The sequence below is a fragment of the Barbus barbus genome, assembly GCF_936440315.1.
Source record: "Barbus barbus genome assembly, chromosome: 40".
NCBI lineage: Eukaryota > Metazoa > Chordata > Actinopteri > Cypriniformes > Cyprinidae > Barbus > Barbus barbus.
Window position 1 is genome coordinate 2497903 of NC_136718.1, and position 14239 is coordinate 2512141.

The 14239-nt window shown below is 38.9% G+C and overlaps 1 protein-coding gene across 3 annotated transcripts; it reads left to right on the forward strand.

The window, feature by feature from the left end:
- Positions 1-449: 449 nt before the first annotated feature.
- On the forward strand, positions 450-10800 carry LOC306859163 (diphosphoinositol polyphosphate phosphohydrolase 1-like). 3 transcript variants are annotated; one of them, XR_013783273.1, is made up of 6 exons: positions 451-748; positions 5563-5673; positions 6821-6865; positions 7948-8032; positions 8335-9116; positions 9407-10800. XR_013783273.1 is itself a non-coding variant. In XM_079400059.1 (5 exons), exons 1-5 carry the CDS (start codon positions 962-964, stop codon positions 8505-8507), a joined length of 447 nt encoding a protein of 148 aa, XP_079256185.1. In that variant the 5' UTR covers positions 450-961; the 3' UTR covers positions 8508-9187. The 3 variants fall into 3 exon arrangements, 2 of the variants coding, with proteins under 2 accessions (XP_079256185.1, XP_079256184.1); XM_079400059.1 differs by lacking the exon at positions 9407-10800 and having other exon boundaries at positions 450-994; positions 8335-9187; XM_079400058.1 differs by lacking the exon at positions 9407-10800 and having other exon boundaries at positions 8335-9187.
- The last annotated feature ends 3439 nt before the right edge of the window (positions 10801-14239 follow it).

Consider the following 14239-nt stretch of genomic DNA (forward strand, 5'->3'; position numbering starts at 1 on the left):
TTATTTATTATGTATATATATTAAAACACACACACATGCATTATGTATTTTGAAAATATTTATACATGTTAATATTTTTATACATTTATATCATCATATTTTATATTATGTATAAATATATTTAATATATAAACATGACATATTTTCTTAAATATATAAATGCATTTATACATAATAAATAAACAGTAAACACTCATATATTGTGTAAACAAAAACTTTTATTTAGGATGCGATTAATCGTGACAGCACTAAATATTTACACATACATATATATATATATATATATATAATCTTAATATTTGTTGTGCAAAATTTAAATTTACATTAAAAATGAATTCACTTCGGTATATATATATATATATATATATATATGTAAACGTTAATGCGCTTTGAACCGGTTGCACCTCTACTGCGCAGCGTGATATTCACGAAGAGGAAACACGCTTCGGGGTTGTCCATAATGCAACGCAATTCGCGCAGAGCTCAGAGTAATGGCGTCTGTGCGAGGCAAGCTCACAAGACTCACAAAATGAAGCGACGGAGGGAATATTTATGTTAGCAGAGGGCCTTTAGAAGGGTTTGCGGGCGCGGCATCGCAGCGAGAGGCGCAGACTTGGCAGCAGTTGAGGACTTTGATCGGTTGAGCGCGATGATAAAGCTGAAGTCTAACCAGACGCGCACTTTCGACAGAGACGGCTTCAAGAAGCGCGCGGCCTGCCTGTGTTTCAGGAGCGAGCGCGAGGAGGAGGTGACCCCAGCAATCACTGCTGCCTTTATTCACTTCTAACTAACAAACATATCCCACATGCACTTAGTGACGTGTGCAGATACAGCTACAGCTGTGCGTGTCTGTTTGAGGGATATGGGTGTTGTAAAGCCACTAAACGATATCTGCTCTCATCTGTCTTGTTTTCGAGAGAGTAAGTCACACATTTAGCCCACTGTGGTCATTTACACCAGTATGACCTGTTATTGCCACTGCTTTAAAAACAAAGTGAGTTTGTGATCTCATTCTAATATTTACCAACTCATAAAGTGCTGTTAACTTGAATTTGTTGGATATTTTGCATGTGTATCAAATGCCATGCTTTTATCTGGCAGTATCATGTGAATATCAATAGATGATAATTGGCTATAATCATAACCTTACAATGGCATTGAATTCATTATCTAAATCTGATACCCTCACTGTATATGATATTGACATTTAAAAACATGCTGGCTAATAATTATCATGCTAGAGTAACAATCACTAAAGTATTGTCATTTAGTATAAGTGGATTTTTTCTTTTTCATGTTGCTGTTTTTCGCCGTGTTAAAATTTCCGGTGCCTTTAATCATGATGCTCCCTCATTCTGTTATATTTGACATTGTTTACTAATACACTGAAATGGAAATTGCATTAAGTCAGAAAGTGATGCATAGTTGTTGGATGTTTCCCAGACCATGTAGGCAGGCTATGACCACAAACTAAAGGTTATTACTAACAGTAGCACAGTTACTATTTAAAATCATAATCTTGTCTTTCCTTCCCATTTATGTAGCATTTAAGTCAAAGCCACTAAACCAAAATATATTTCTTCAGTTTAAATTAAAAATTTGCATTTATGTTTACAATTGACAATTATAAGATTAAAAATGAATAAACAAGCATTTAATATGGTCTGTGATAAATAATTTTGATGGATTGCCACATGTAAAATCTGGGTCTTGAAGAAAAACCAGTTGAAAACCATTGCTGTAAGTGTCTGAGCCGGTTCCTGGAGGCCCAGTGTCCTGCAGAGTTAACTCCGATCCGAATTACACACACCTGAACCGGCTAATCACGGTCTCCACGCTCATGAGAAACTGCTGGAGCCAAACTCTGCGGGACGTTGGTCCTCCAGGAGCAGGATTTGATTCCTCTCTAATCCAACTTTTTCCTAACAAGACTACTGTGTTTTAAATTATGGGAGGGACTTCCAGTTTGGGGAACAAAACCACTCCGTAACAAATCGTTTCAAATCATAAGATTACACTAGAAGTAATCCTTATCCGTCAATTTGATTGAATGGGCTGTAAATCCTAATTTTCTATTTTCAGAAGTCAGGAGAATAACGTTACGTGTGTATTAATGTGATATTAACCACGATATCTATAGAGTAGCTCTTTTCAGCCCGCTGCATTATTTTCCTCCTGATTATTTTCATGTTTCCTTTGTATTCCGCTGTAAGTAAATGAAAAAAGACAACATCAGCAACTATTTGTGAGCTGATCTCCCGATTTAATTTACAATATAAACCATGAATAGTTTCCTGGAATGCACTAAGATTCCTCACGTCTCTTTCCAGGTTTGTTTTCACACAGATGCTGTAAAATGTAATTGTTACGAAATATAGACACGCATTACTATAATAATATTACAGTTTTTTACAATCACTTTGCTACTATTTTCAGAACCTTGATGTCATTTTTCAGAACTCTAGACACAAAACGGTTATCACTTGTAACTCAGGCTGTCTAATGTTCAAAACACTGCATTGTGCATTCACATCTTTAAAGAAATCTTGCACAATCATTAGTTCAAAAGACAAATTTACAGTGAAATACCAATTGAAACATAAGCAACCGATAGTTTCACTGTGTCATTGTTCGTACAATCATCAAATATTGTAGAACAAAATAGGTGATGCAGGTTTCATTAAGGTACTACATGTACAGTAAATACATCTCTGTAAAAGTACTGCAGTAGTAGAGAGAATACTACAGACACAGTGGAATCATTGAACAAAGTTTGTAATATATTGATGCAAAACACTACAGTGCAATCACAACATAGGTTTATTTGAATCAAAGCAAAAATACAGTAATTAGCTATGAAATAGAAAAGAAAAAACAGTACTGTAAAACATCAAATGCAGTGTTCCTCAACTTGCTTGTACTGTAAGAAACAAAACAGGAGTGATTACTGTACTTCTACATTGTCATCAACTCTGTGTTGTGGATTTGGCCACAGGTTCTCATCTACATCACAATGGATGTTTTCATTAGCCAAACATCTTGGAAAAAGCCTTCGTGCATGGCCAATCCAGGCCTGACACTGGTCTGCTGTGATGTCATTGCAGGCGTCATCCATGGTCTGGAGAAGAGTGACTTGTTCATGAGGGTGCCTATCATGAACCTTCCATCTCCATGCGGAGAACAATCCCTCAATCGGGTTAAGGAAGGGAGAGTATGGGGGTAAATACAGGGTGGTAAATAGTGCATGGGCCTGAAACCATGCTTGCACCACATGAGCATGATGGAACCTGACATTGTCCCACACAATGACATAGGTCACACCTTCAGCTCTACAAACCTGATCGAGCTCATCAAGAAAGGTGACAAGGAGAGCTGCATTATATGGTCCAATATGAGGTCTGCGTCCCACCACACCATCTTCTGATATAGCCGCACACATGGTAATGTTGGCCCCACGTTGTCCAGGTACTTGGATGGTTGCCTGCTGGCCAATGAAATTCAGACCTCTCCTCCTGGTCTTGGCCAGATTAAAACCTGCCTCATCCAAATATATGAATTTGTGATGGTCGTCATCAGCATCCAGCTCCATCACCCTCTAAAAATACATTTTGGAAAGAGATTTAGAGATTACTGTACAATGTAGAATTTTTGGGAATGTTTTTACAACAGCCATCTTGAAACTGAACTTACCTGAACATACTCAGTCCTCATTTGCTTCACTCTGTCTGCATTTCTTTCGAAAGACACACGGTATAGTTGTTTTATAGATACCTGGTGCCTTTTCAGTATGCGTGCAATAGTCGGCAAACTTATGGATTCCACATTGTTGAACATGTCTTCATTGTCCAAGATATGCTGGTGAATTTCTGTAAGGCGAATATAATTTCTGGCCCGAACCAAATCGCCCACAGCCTGCTCTTGTTGATCAGTTAGAATTTTGCCTCTGCCTCCACTATTTGGCCTGGTCACAATTCTACAGGGAACATTAGAGTAAGAAGACACTTGGTCACATCACCTATTCTGTGATACACATTGGTATGCAGTCATTTGACAATTGAGAGTAGCATAATGTTTAGTGCATGCTGATAACTTACCGGTTCTCATCGCGGAAAGTTCTGATTATTGAGGCCACAGCTGACCTCCTGAGGTTTGGTTGTATCACTGTAGCCGCCTCAGTCATTGTCATGCCATGATTTATGACATGGTCTACAACTATTGCCCGAATTTCATTGGACACTCTATGCTGTTGCTGCCACTGTCTTGGTCCGTGGCCTTGTCCTCTACCATGTTCTGCCACACCTCTCAAACGAGGCCCACGACCACCTCTCAGAAGGGGTGCTTGTCCTCTTCCACGTTCCCCCGCACCTCTCAAACGAGGCCCACGACCACCTCTCAGAAGGGGTGCCTGTCCTCTACCACGTTCCCCCGCACCTCTCAAACGAGGCCCACGACCACCTCTCAGAAGGGGTGCCTGTCCTCTACCACGTTCCCCCGCACCTCTCAAACGAGGCCCACGACCACCTCTCAGAAGGGGTGCCTGTCCTCTACCACGTTCCCCCGCACCTCTCAAACGAGACCCACGACCACCTCTCAGAAGGGGTGCCTGTCCACATTCCACAATGTGCACTCAATCATCAGTAACGAGTTGGCAGAATTGGACAAGCAATTACAAGGGCCTGCATCTATACAGTGCAGTACTGTCAATACTGTAAATAGTCTGAAAAGGTGGTACAGTATTTGGGACCATAGAGACAGTGTCTGATGAAGCATTATGATAACATATTAGGCTACATCCATGGATATTGTAGTCTAATTGGTTCATGCTCCACGCTAATTGGTGACAATGAATCTCGTTACAGTTTCTTGAAACTTTCATGATTTAAACATGGAAGATTGTTTGTCTGTTTCCATACAATTATGCTTTGAGTAATGCAACAGTTACTTATTATTTTGAGCAGTTGTATCAATTGATAGTTAGATCATTGTAAGGAAATGAATAGACACTCATTTGAAATGTAATGTGTGAATTGCCTTTTTGAAATAGTAGTACTTTGATTTTTTTTTTTGAAGTTGAACAGGTGATTTTTGTTGAATGAACAAATGATCTAAGTTTTATGTGTATTGTATCCAAGCAATTGAGAAAAGGGTTAGAGTTTTGAAAAATGTGCATTTTGATCATTGGTTGTGAGTTTTGTTTCTAGAGTTATGAAAAATGACATCAAGGTTCTGAAAATAGTAGCAAAGTGATTGTAAAAAACTGTAATACAATAAGTAATATAGAAGGAGGATTTTTAGGAGTTATTCATGAAATGCGGAAAGTAATTTGTTAATGCTTTTACATTTTTAAATTTCCTTTTAATGCTGGATGGTTGAAGGCTGAGTAATGTCACCTCATTGCACCCAGTTTTTGAAAATGCTTATTGCGAACCTTTTGCTGATTGTTTACAGTGTAAACAGTAGTTACTCCCATAACTTGCACAAAGCGTCATGAGGCGTAGGAGAAAGGTGTCTAGAGATTCCCCTGATGCTCACGTGTGTGTGACGGCTGTGTGTGTGTGTCAGGTGCTGCTGGTGAGCAGCAGCAGTCATCCAGACCGATGGATCGTTCCTGGAGGAGGCATGGAGCCGGAGGAGGAGCCCAGTGTTGCTGCTGTCAGGGAGGTGTGTGAGGAGGTAAGCATTCCTCACAAACTCTTATTATGTGTTGGCTCTGCAGGGCTCGCCAAATTTCAAAATCCCAGGTACTCTTCAGATTTTGGTAGCCCAAAAAATGTATTTAACAAGCCCAAATACCTCTCAAACGAGAGGTTGATTGACAATACATGTCAATCAAAAAAATTACACAAATATCAACAAATTTTATTTCACTACAGGGTAACTGCAGTCTCTCTCAATTTTTTCCTGTGATTGAAAGTCATGAAAACACTTTCGTGGGTTTTCTTTTTTTCTATTTGTTTTGCTATTTGAGCAGAAGGAAATGCAAAAAGTATTTTTGTGATACTCTCCCATTCACTGCTCTTGACGTTTACCCAACCATGATGACTTCCGCTGCTTAGAAACCTGGAAATGTGAAAAAGGTCCATTCATGTTTGTTCATAATGAATGAACTAATGTGTATTTTAACAACTGAAAATAAAAAAAAGAATCTATTAGCATAAGGGAAATTAACATTTACCAAGATTAGATAATGCTGTGGACGTATTGCTTCCTGTTAGCTTATGATGCCCAGTGCATTGACAAATGTTGTGTTACCCAACTAAAGTAAGCTGCTGATTTGGCTTCCTCTGTTCTTTTGCTTTTTACGGTCAAAAAATCTTTCTCTTACGTCTGCAAACACTCACATGATGTTCTAACGTTTCCAAGCTTAGTCAAATAATAGGAATTGGTCCAAATGTATGGATTTGGATATTGCCAGATGAAAAACAAATGTGCTAATAATCGTAGGTTGATCAGTACTGTTGTTGGGATGGTTTGTTTGCTGCAATACATGCAGAACCTATTGGACAGGACTCTTTAACTGGTCTCCTCTGCCCAAATCCATCCTGTCGATAGTTTTATGTGATTTAGCCAGTGAGCATGTCAGCACTCAGCCCTAGCAAACATGACAGAGACCAGGGAGCCTTTTACAGTGAATTAAAACTGGGCCTGATCAGACTGGGCTTGATCCTCCTCTCCACACATTTCTGTGTCACCTTATTTCATATTTATCTGCAGAGAACTGATTATGCTGAAATAAGAGGTTTCAAGATGCTGTAAAATGTTACAGGATGTTATAAATGTCCTGAATTCAGTGTTTCACACTTTTGTTGTATTCCCGCAGGCAGGAGTAAAAGGTACATTAGGACGATTGGTAGGGATTTTTGAGGTGAGTGTTTTCTGATGGTAATCAACAAAGTCAAATAGAAATTGACTCCACAACAATGTATTAGTGGTGCAGTGGCAAGTTGCAAAAAAAAAAAGATTTCAAGAATAAAGTCATATTGTTTTGAGAATTATTTTATAATAGGTATCTTACATGAACAGTCAAAGTTTTGATAGTAATATTTGCTACAATTTTGAGAATAAAGTAGGAAAGTAGAGTAACGTAAGAAAATAAAGTTGCAGCTTTATAGATTGCTTTATAGATTTATTTAGAGGCTGCAACCACTAATCAATAATAAGCAATAATGAAAATAACAAATTTGATTATGATGTCTCATCCATGAGTATTGCATTGTTAGAGAACAAGCTTTTGGGGGTTTTGAGAGCCAGAACCAAGCTGACTGAGCAATAAAGCTAGTGAGCCCCTTTATTGAAACACCTAGAGGTGAGGAATACTAAAAAAAAATGGTCATATCCACTCAGGGTTACTCGGTCTAATTCACAAATATCTCAATTACAATCAAGTAGAAATTAATTGTATTCAGTTGTGTTGTAGGCACTAAAACAGTCCAGTACTTTATGGTCAAACACATTTTTTGTATTAAAATAATGAAGATTTCTGTGCCACCCTAGACTGGTTGCTAGCCCCTCCCTGGCCACCCCTATTAAAACATCCTGGCTCCACCACTGCTATGGGCAAAGCATCTGAAATGTAGCAGATGACAGAGATGCTAAACATGAGCGTGCATTAAATCCAGCACTTCAAACAAATGCATATAGTTTGCCTCGTCAGGTGCTTTGATGCATAAGTCTGCTGTTTAATGCATTTGAGGCTTTTTTTTATTATTATTTTAAAATGCTATGCTATCAACAATTGATGGGTTTGTAATAATTAGTAGTAATAATTAATTAATTTGTAATAATTAGATTTTTACATCCAGTTAATCAAAGAAATAATAGATTGATTTATTATCAAACTAATCAGTTGCAACCATATGTTTTTTTAAATGTGTCACTAAAACACAATTATTGCTTGTGATTTAGTATTTCCCATGAGGCTGCTAAAAAAGTTGTTCTTTTTTACAGAACCGAGACCGGAAGCATAGAACGTATGTCTATGTTCTCATCGTAACTGAAGTTCTGGAGGACTGGGAGGATTCAGTAAATATCGGTAAGAATATGACATGTTTTGCTGCCTTTACTTTGTCAAACCCATAATTACGTAATTTATTTAGAAAGTGGCAGCAACCACATCAGTTGAAATTTTGATATGCATATGCTTTGTTTTATCCAATTATACTTGCTTGAGTTTTTTTGGTGTGCTCTAATCAGCGTCAAAGACGCACATGGATCCATTTCAGCAAATAAGAGCAGCTCAAGAGCGCAATCTCAAAATCCACTGCTAATTACCGTAATTCTGTGCGGTCGTGCCGTTATGTTTACTGGTTTTCTGGTGCCTCTTGTTGTCCTCAGGTAGGAAGAGGGAGTGGTTTAAGACGGAAGATGCCCGGCGTGTGCTGCAGTGTCACAAACCTGTGCAAGCATCTTACTTCGAAGCCCTTCAGCAGGACTGTATGACCAGCAACGGCACGTCTCTGGTGGCCACTTACAACATTAATCAAAACTCTCTCTCTAGCATCAGATAACTACCACAACAAACACAGAAGCCTCGGCGAAATTCTCCATTTTCTACCTTTTCCTACCCGGCTGAACTCCTACTGCAACTACTATCACGTCTTTTTTATTTCAGCGCGTTAATGGCTGCATCACATGAAAGCTGATTGCCTTACCAGCCTTTTTTAGTGTTCAGATGAAGATCACGGTCTGGGGACGTGTGACATAAAAGTCTTCGCAAATGACAGTTTGTCTGTTTCTTCTTACGTTTTAAGGAATACGTGCATGAGATTCTCTCCTAATGCCAGGATTACTGAATGCAACTACACTTTACTCTTGTCGTGAAATAAGTAGTGTTTAAAGAGGAAGCTGTCAGAAGTGTTTGTAATGATGTTGTGGTAAGCGTTTGGCCCTTTCATTCTGCAGCGTTTGCCTTTAGCCTCTATGGATATGCTGTTATATAGAGTTGCTTGAGTTTTTGCATGAATCGCATATTCATAGTCTTAGTTCTTTAAAACTGCTAAACAAGAGAGATTACGTCTTAAATGAATCAAAGTAGTTGAAATCGTGGTCTTATTGCCAATATTACACATGTTGGGAATTTCTCTCAAACGCAGCTACTGTCAAGTTAGTTGTGAAAAGCACATTTTCAAAGTGTTCTAAATAGTGCTGTCAAAAGATTAATCCAAAATAAGTGTTTTTGTTTACATAATATATGCCTGTGTACTGTTTATATTTATATATAAACACACACACATTATATTTTTTGAAGATGTTTGCATATATTTGTATTCATATAATTTCTTATATTTAATATATAAACATTTTTCTTAAATATATACATGCATGTGTGTTTTTACATATACATAATAAATATACACAGCCCACACACATATATTGTTTATTTTGGATGCGATTAATCGTTTGACAGCACTAGTCCTAATGTCGATAGGGTTTACTGGTTTGGTAGTGCACTGCTTTTGCCATTGAAGGTGGTTTTGATGGAGATTATAGGAACGTCTTTGGTGTCTAGTGTGGTGGTTTCTCTGGGTCTGCAGTCCCAGATGTGAGAAAGCATTTAAAGAAGTGTCTTAAGTCCAGTTTCCCGAGTGCACTGGTTTTGCTGTGGTACAGGATTTAATGTTAGACCGAGGAGAGGTGTGGATGTGGAAGGACATTCTGAGTCTGTTTAGGACATCGGTATCATAAATCTCACAGTCAGTGGTCAAACACAGGACCGTCTCAGCAGCTGTTCATGTCAGATTCTTCTTCATTCTTACCGTTCTTATAAGAGGGTTTTGCACCAGCAACAATATACCAATTTCTCCGTTTTAGCTGTGATATTGTCTGTCCGCTCATAAACTATAATCAGTTGTGTGGATCTGTGTACAGTAGTGGGTTTGTACGTGTGAAGTAAAGTGAATAATCAAAAGACTTGATGCCAAGTTAGCGGTCTGCCTAATAAACGGCCTCTCGTGTAAGAGGATCGATTTCGTTTGAAATGTTTACAGCTTGATTGTAGTTTCTGTTCAGACACTGGACATTCACTGACCTCTGTTCATTTGCTATAGATGACTGTTAATGGTGCCATTTCTTTTTTGAAATGCACTTTTCTAGGTCTTAAATCATTTAGTCTGTCCTAATTATAAAATGCTCCTTTTTTAAAATTTGTTTATGATTTATAGAATTGTCACAAGCGTGTACTTCAAATAAGGATTGTTTAGGTCTCAATTAAACTTGTCTTATCAGTATTTCGATGTTTATTCTCTTAAATCAGAAAGCACAAAATTAAAATTCTAAAATGTCCCAATCTAAAATGTTCTCTATGGGCTAAAACAGGCTAAATGTAGTGTTATTGTAATAAGATTAGTTAGCTAAACCCAATCCAAAGCTGGTCCTCCAGTGTTTGTATAAAATGCTTATTTCAGTGGTGAACTCTAAACCTGTGGCAGAGGATGCTGATTCATACGATCAATCTCTACACATTTATTGCAATCATTAGTGGAATGCGAATAAGCAATGATCAAATCACTTTGCGTATCACTTCTCTTCAGGTCTAATACCAGACTTGTCCTTGAATTATTAATGCTACATTATTTGAAAGAAAACAATACTGGAGTTTTTACACTTGGTGTTGTAGAAAGAGATGTTTTGGTGTAAAGTACTGATTATTTCTTAAGAATCTCAACGTTGTTCCTCAGTTGTTGCCCTTTTCTAACGTTTCAAGCACACTGTTTATCACTCTGCTGTATCTGGTATTGGGAAAAGGCATTTTGACCCAAGATTGTATAACAGTTGTGTCAACAATCTATAAATAAAAACTCTAAAAACAAATGCTACGTACATATGATGAATTGCAGGTGCAGTTGTTGTCAGTAGAATCAGTGGCGGGTCAAAGACACTCGCACTAACAGTGACTTACACATTGTAATCTGTTACTGATTCCATATTAAATGACATTAGTAATGTAATCCAATACACATTTTAGCTAATATAATCAGACTAGACTAGATTACTTAACTCATTTGTCACATTGCTTTAAATAGGACAATCTTGTATCCATATTGATATGAAAATACAAAGAATAAGAAAATATATTCCATTTATTGTAAATAACAACATGAAGTGGATTAAACATTACTAATCATTATTCATGAGTTTTTTAAGAAAGGCTAATAATTAACTCATAAAAATGTACAATTCAAATAAATGTTTACCTGGATGTCATGTGACCATATCTCAATGTCAGAGAAACGTAACATGCAAATGTGATACTTCATTATTAAAATATTTATTATAAAATTTCAAAAATTACTTCAAGTAAATATATTAGGTGAAAGAGGTTTGGATGACAAGCAAGTTGGGAATCCCTGGTTTATAATGGTCAGGAACTGAGTTAAAAATAAATTGCAACCACTTTTTCCTGATGTCGTCTGCTTTAGGAAGGAAAAAGACGTTTGGGCATGGGGGTGGAAAAACCTTTTTTTGACATGACAAAAACTTGACGCTACAGCAGCACTTCTTCATCGTCGTTTTGTCAGATGCACTCAGTCTCGACCCTCCACACCCCCCAACCATTCGAGTTTCCATATTATTCTAATGGGCTGCTTTGTGATATCACAACACCCGGAAAAAAAGTCTGTAGTCCAAACGAGCCGTTCGTAGTTCTTGAAAAGGGATTTTTTTTTTACTAAATATCTCCCTTTCAAGATTCAAGATTTTTATTCGTCACATACACAATTATACGGAGTATAACCAGCAGTGAAATGTAAGTCAGGTCCGCTCCAAGGACAGTGCAATTATAAAGAATACAAATATTAAGAAAAAGAAAAGTAGAAAAAATAAGAGAATAAAATAAAATAAAAGATAAAAAATATAAATATAAATGTACAGGTCAGTATGTTGTTGACTTAAATAGTAATAAGAGGAATGTGCAAAAGGTTGTACAGGGTATTTAAATAGCAGCAATATGAGGTAGAGAACAATTATGAATAGCTTATTGATATGGTGATATTTACATGGAGTCAAGTGATGTTATGACACAGTTAGAGTTTAGGAGCCTGATGGCCTGGGGGAAGAAGCTCCTCCTAAGTCTCTCAGTTTTTGCCATCAGGCTACGGAAGCGCTTACCAGATGGAAGCAAAGTGAATAGATGGTTACCAGGGTGATTTGAGTCCTTGATTATTTTGACAGCTCTATTTTTGCAGCGTTTGAGGTAGATGTCCAGAGAGGGGAGAGCAGACCCTGAGATGAGCTCAGCTAAGGGCACAACTAGGCCTGTCACGATAACAAATTTTGCTGGACGATAAATTGTCCAAGAAATTATCGCGATAAACGATAATATTGTCGATCTGAGACCATTTTCATCTAGAATAATGATAATGGCATAATAATGCACATACACCTTTCAAAATTCAATAAACGTTTATTTCCAAAGACTATTTAACACTGAAAATGGAAAACATTTTAAATATCCACAATAACAATGAACAAAACAACCAAAAACAATAAAAGCAATGGACTCTCAGTCTCTGTTAACAAAAAATGCACTTGAATAAATGCCGGCTTTTCGACGATACTAAAGGGCAGCATCTCTTTGGGGGAAGTCGTGGCCTAATGGTTAGAGAGTCGGACTCGTAATCGAAAGGTTGCGAGTTCGAGCCCCCGGCCGGCAGGAATTGTAGGTGGGGGGAGGGAATGTCCAGCGCTCTCTCCACCCTCAATACCACGACTGAGGTGCCCTTGAGCAAGGCACCGAACCCCCAACTGCTCCCCGGGCGCTGCAGCATGGCTGCCCACTGCTCCGGGTGTGTGTTCACGGTGTGTGTGTGTGTGTGTGCATTTGTTCACTACTCACTGCTGTGTGTGTGCACTTGGATGGGTTAAACGCAGAGCACCAATTTCGAGTATGGGTCACCATACTTGACAATACGTCACGACGACTTTAGCAATCAAGCGAACTACACTGTCGGTGAGTGCACACCATTTTGCACTGTCCTGTTTGTACTTTGTTTGTCGACTAAATGGCCCAGTTATGGTGCACTGTCGGGAAGACGAAGACGGCCCGTCTGTTGTAGCTTTTTTATTTCCCATCTGGGAAAACTGCAACGGATGATTGTGTTTTAGGTGCATGTGCATGTTTGTTGTGTTACCGGTTTTAGTCGATACTGTTTTAAAACAAATGCGACATACCGGCTCGCTCAGGTTAAGTGGTTCACCATGGTCATTCGGTTTGAATCCGAAGTGCTCCCACACTGCAGCTGTCGCGTTTGGCTTTGAAACCAATTCCATGTCACAACTTGCGTCTCGTCTTTTCGCTCTTCTCTGCAGTCGCCTCAAGCACTCCCGCCTTCCCACACAAAGTCCATGTGACTGACAAGCGCCGCCTCCCCACACAAAAGACAATGCAACTGACAAGAGGGTTCACTTCTCCTACGCTAAGGAAACAAGAGTTGTCATTCAGTCGCGGATAACAAACAAGTATGCAAATGAAATTATCGCGGCCGGAAAAATTATCGAGGTCATTTTTTTTTATCGTGCGATTAATCGATTTATCGACTATCGCGACAGGCCTAGGCACAACTCTCTGTGGTGCTTTGCAGTCCTGATTGGAGCTGTTTACATACCACACTGAGATGCACTGAGTCAATACACTTTCTATGGTCCCTGAATAGAAAGTTTTCAGGATTGCTGGTGAGACCCTGAATTTCCTCAGCTGTCGCAGATGGTACAGTCTTTGCCTGGCTTTCTTAACCTGTGTTTGGATGTGTGTAGTCCAAGTCAGGTTCTCGGAGATGTTTACACCGAGGTACTTGAAGCTACTCACCCTCTCCACAGGGGTCCCACTGATCATAAGAGGAGTGTAGGGCTGCTGCTGTCTCTTCCTAAAGTCCATGATCAGCTCTTTAGTTTTGCTCACATTCAGAGAGAGACAGTTGTCCTGGGACCAAGATGTGAGTCTCTCTACCTCATCCAAGTATGCGGTCTCATCATTGTTGGAGATGAGGCCCAGAACCACAGTGTCATCAGCGAATTTGATAATAGATGTGGAGCTGTGAGAGGACACGCAGTCATGTGTGTAGAGAGAGTGGAGCAGGGGACTCAGGATACAGCCCTGTGGGGCTCCTATGTTCAGAGTGATGGAGTTTGAGGTGAACTGGCCAACTTTCACCACGTGAGGTCTGCCGGTGAGGAAGTCTTGAATCCAGTCACAGAGTGAGGAGTTTAGGCCGAGGTCTATGAGTTTAGATGCCAGCTTGATGGG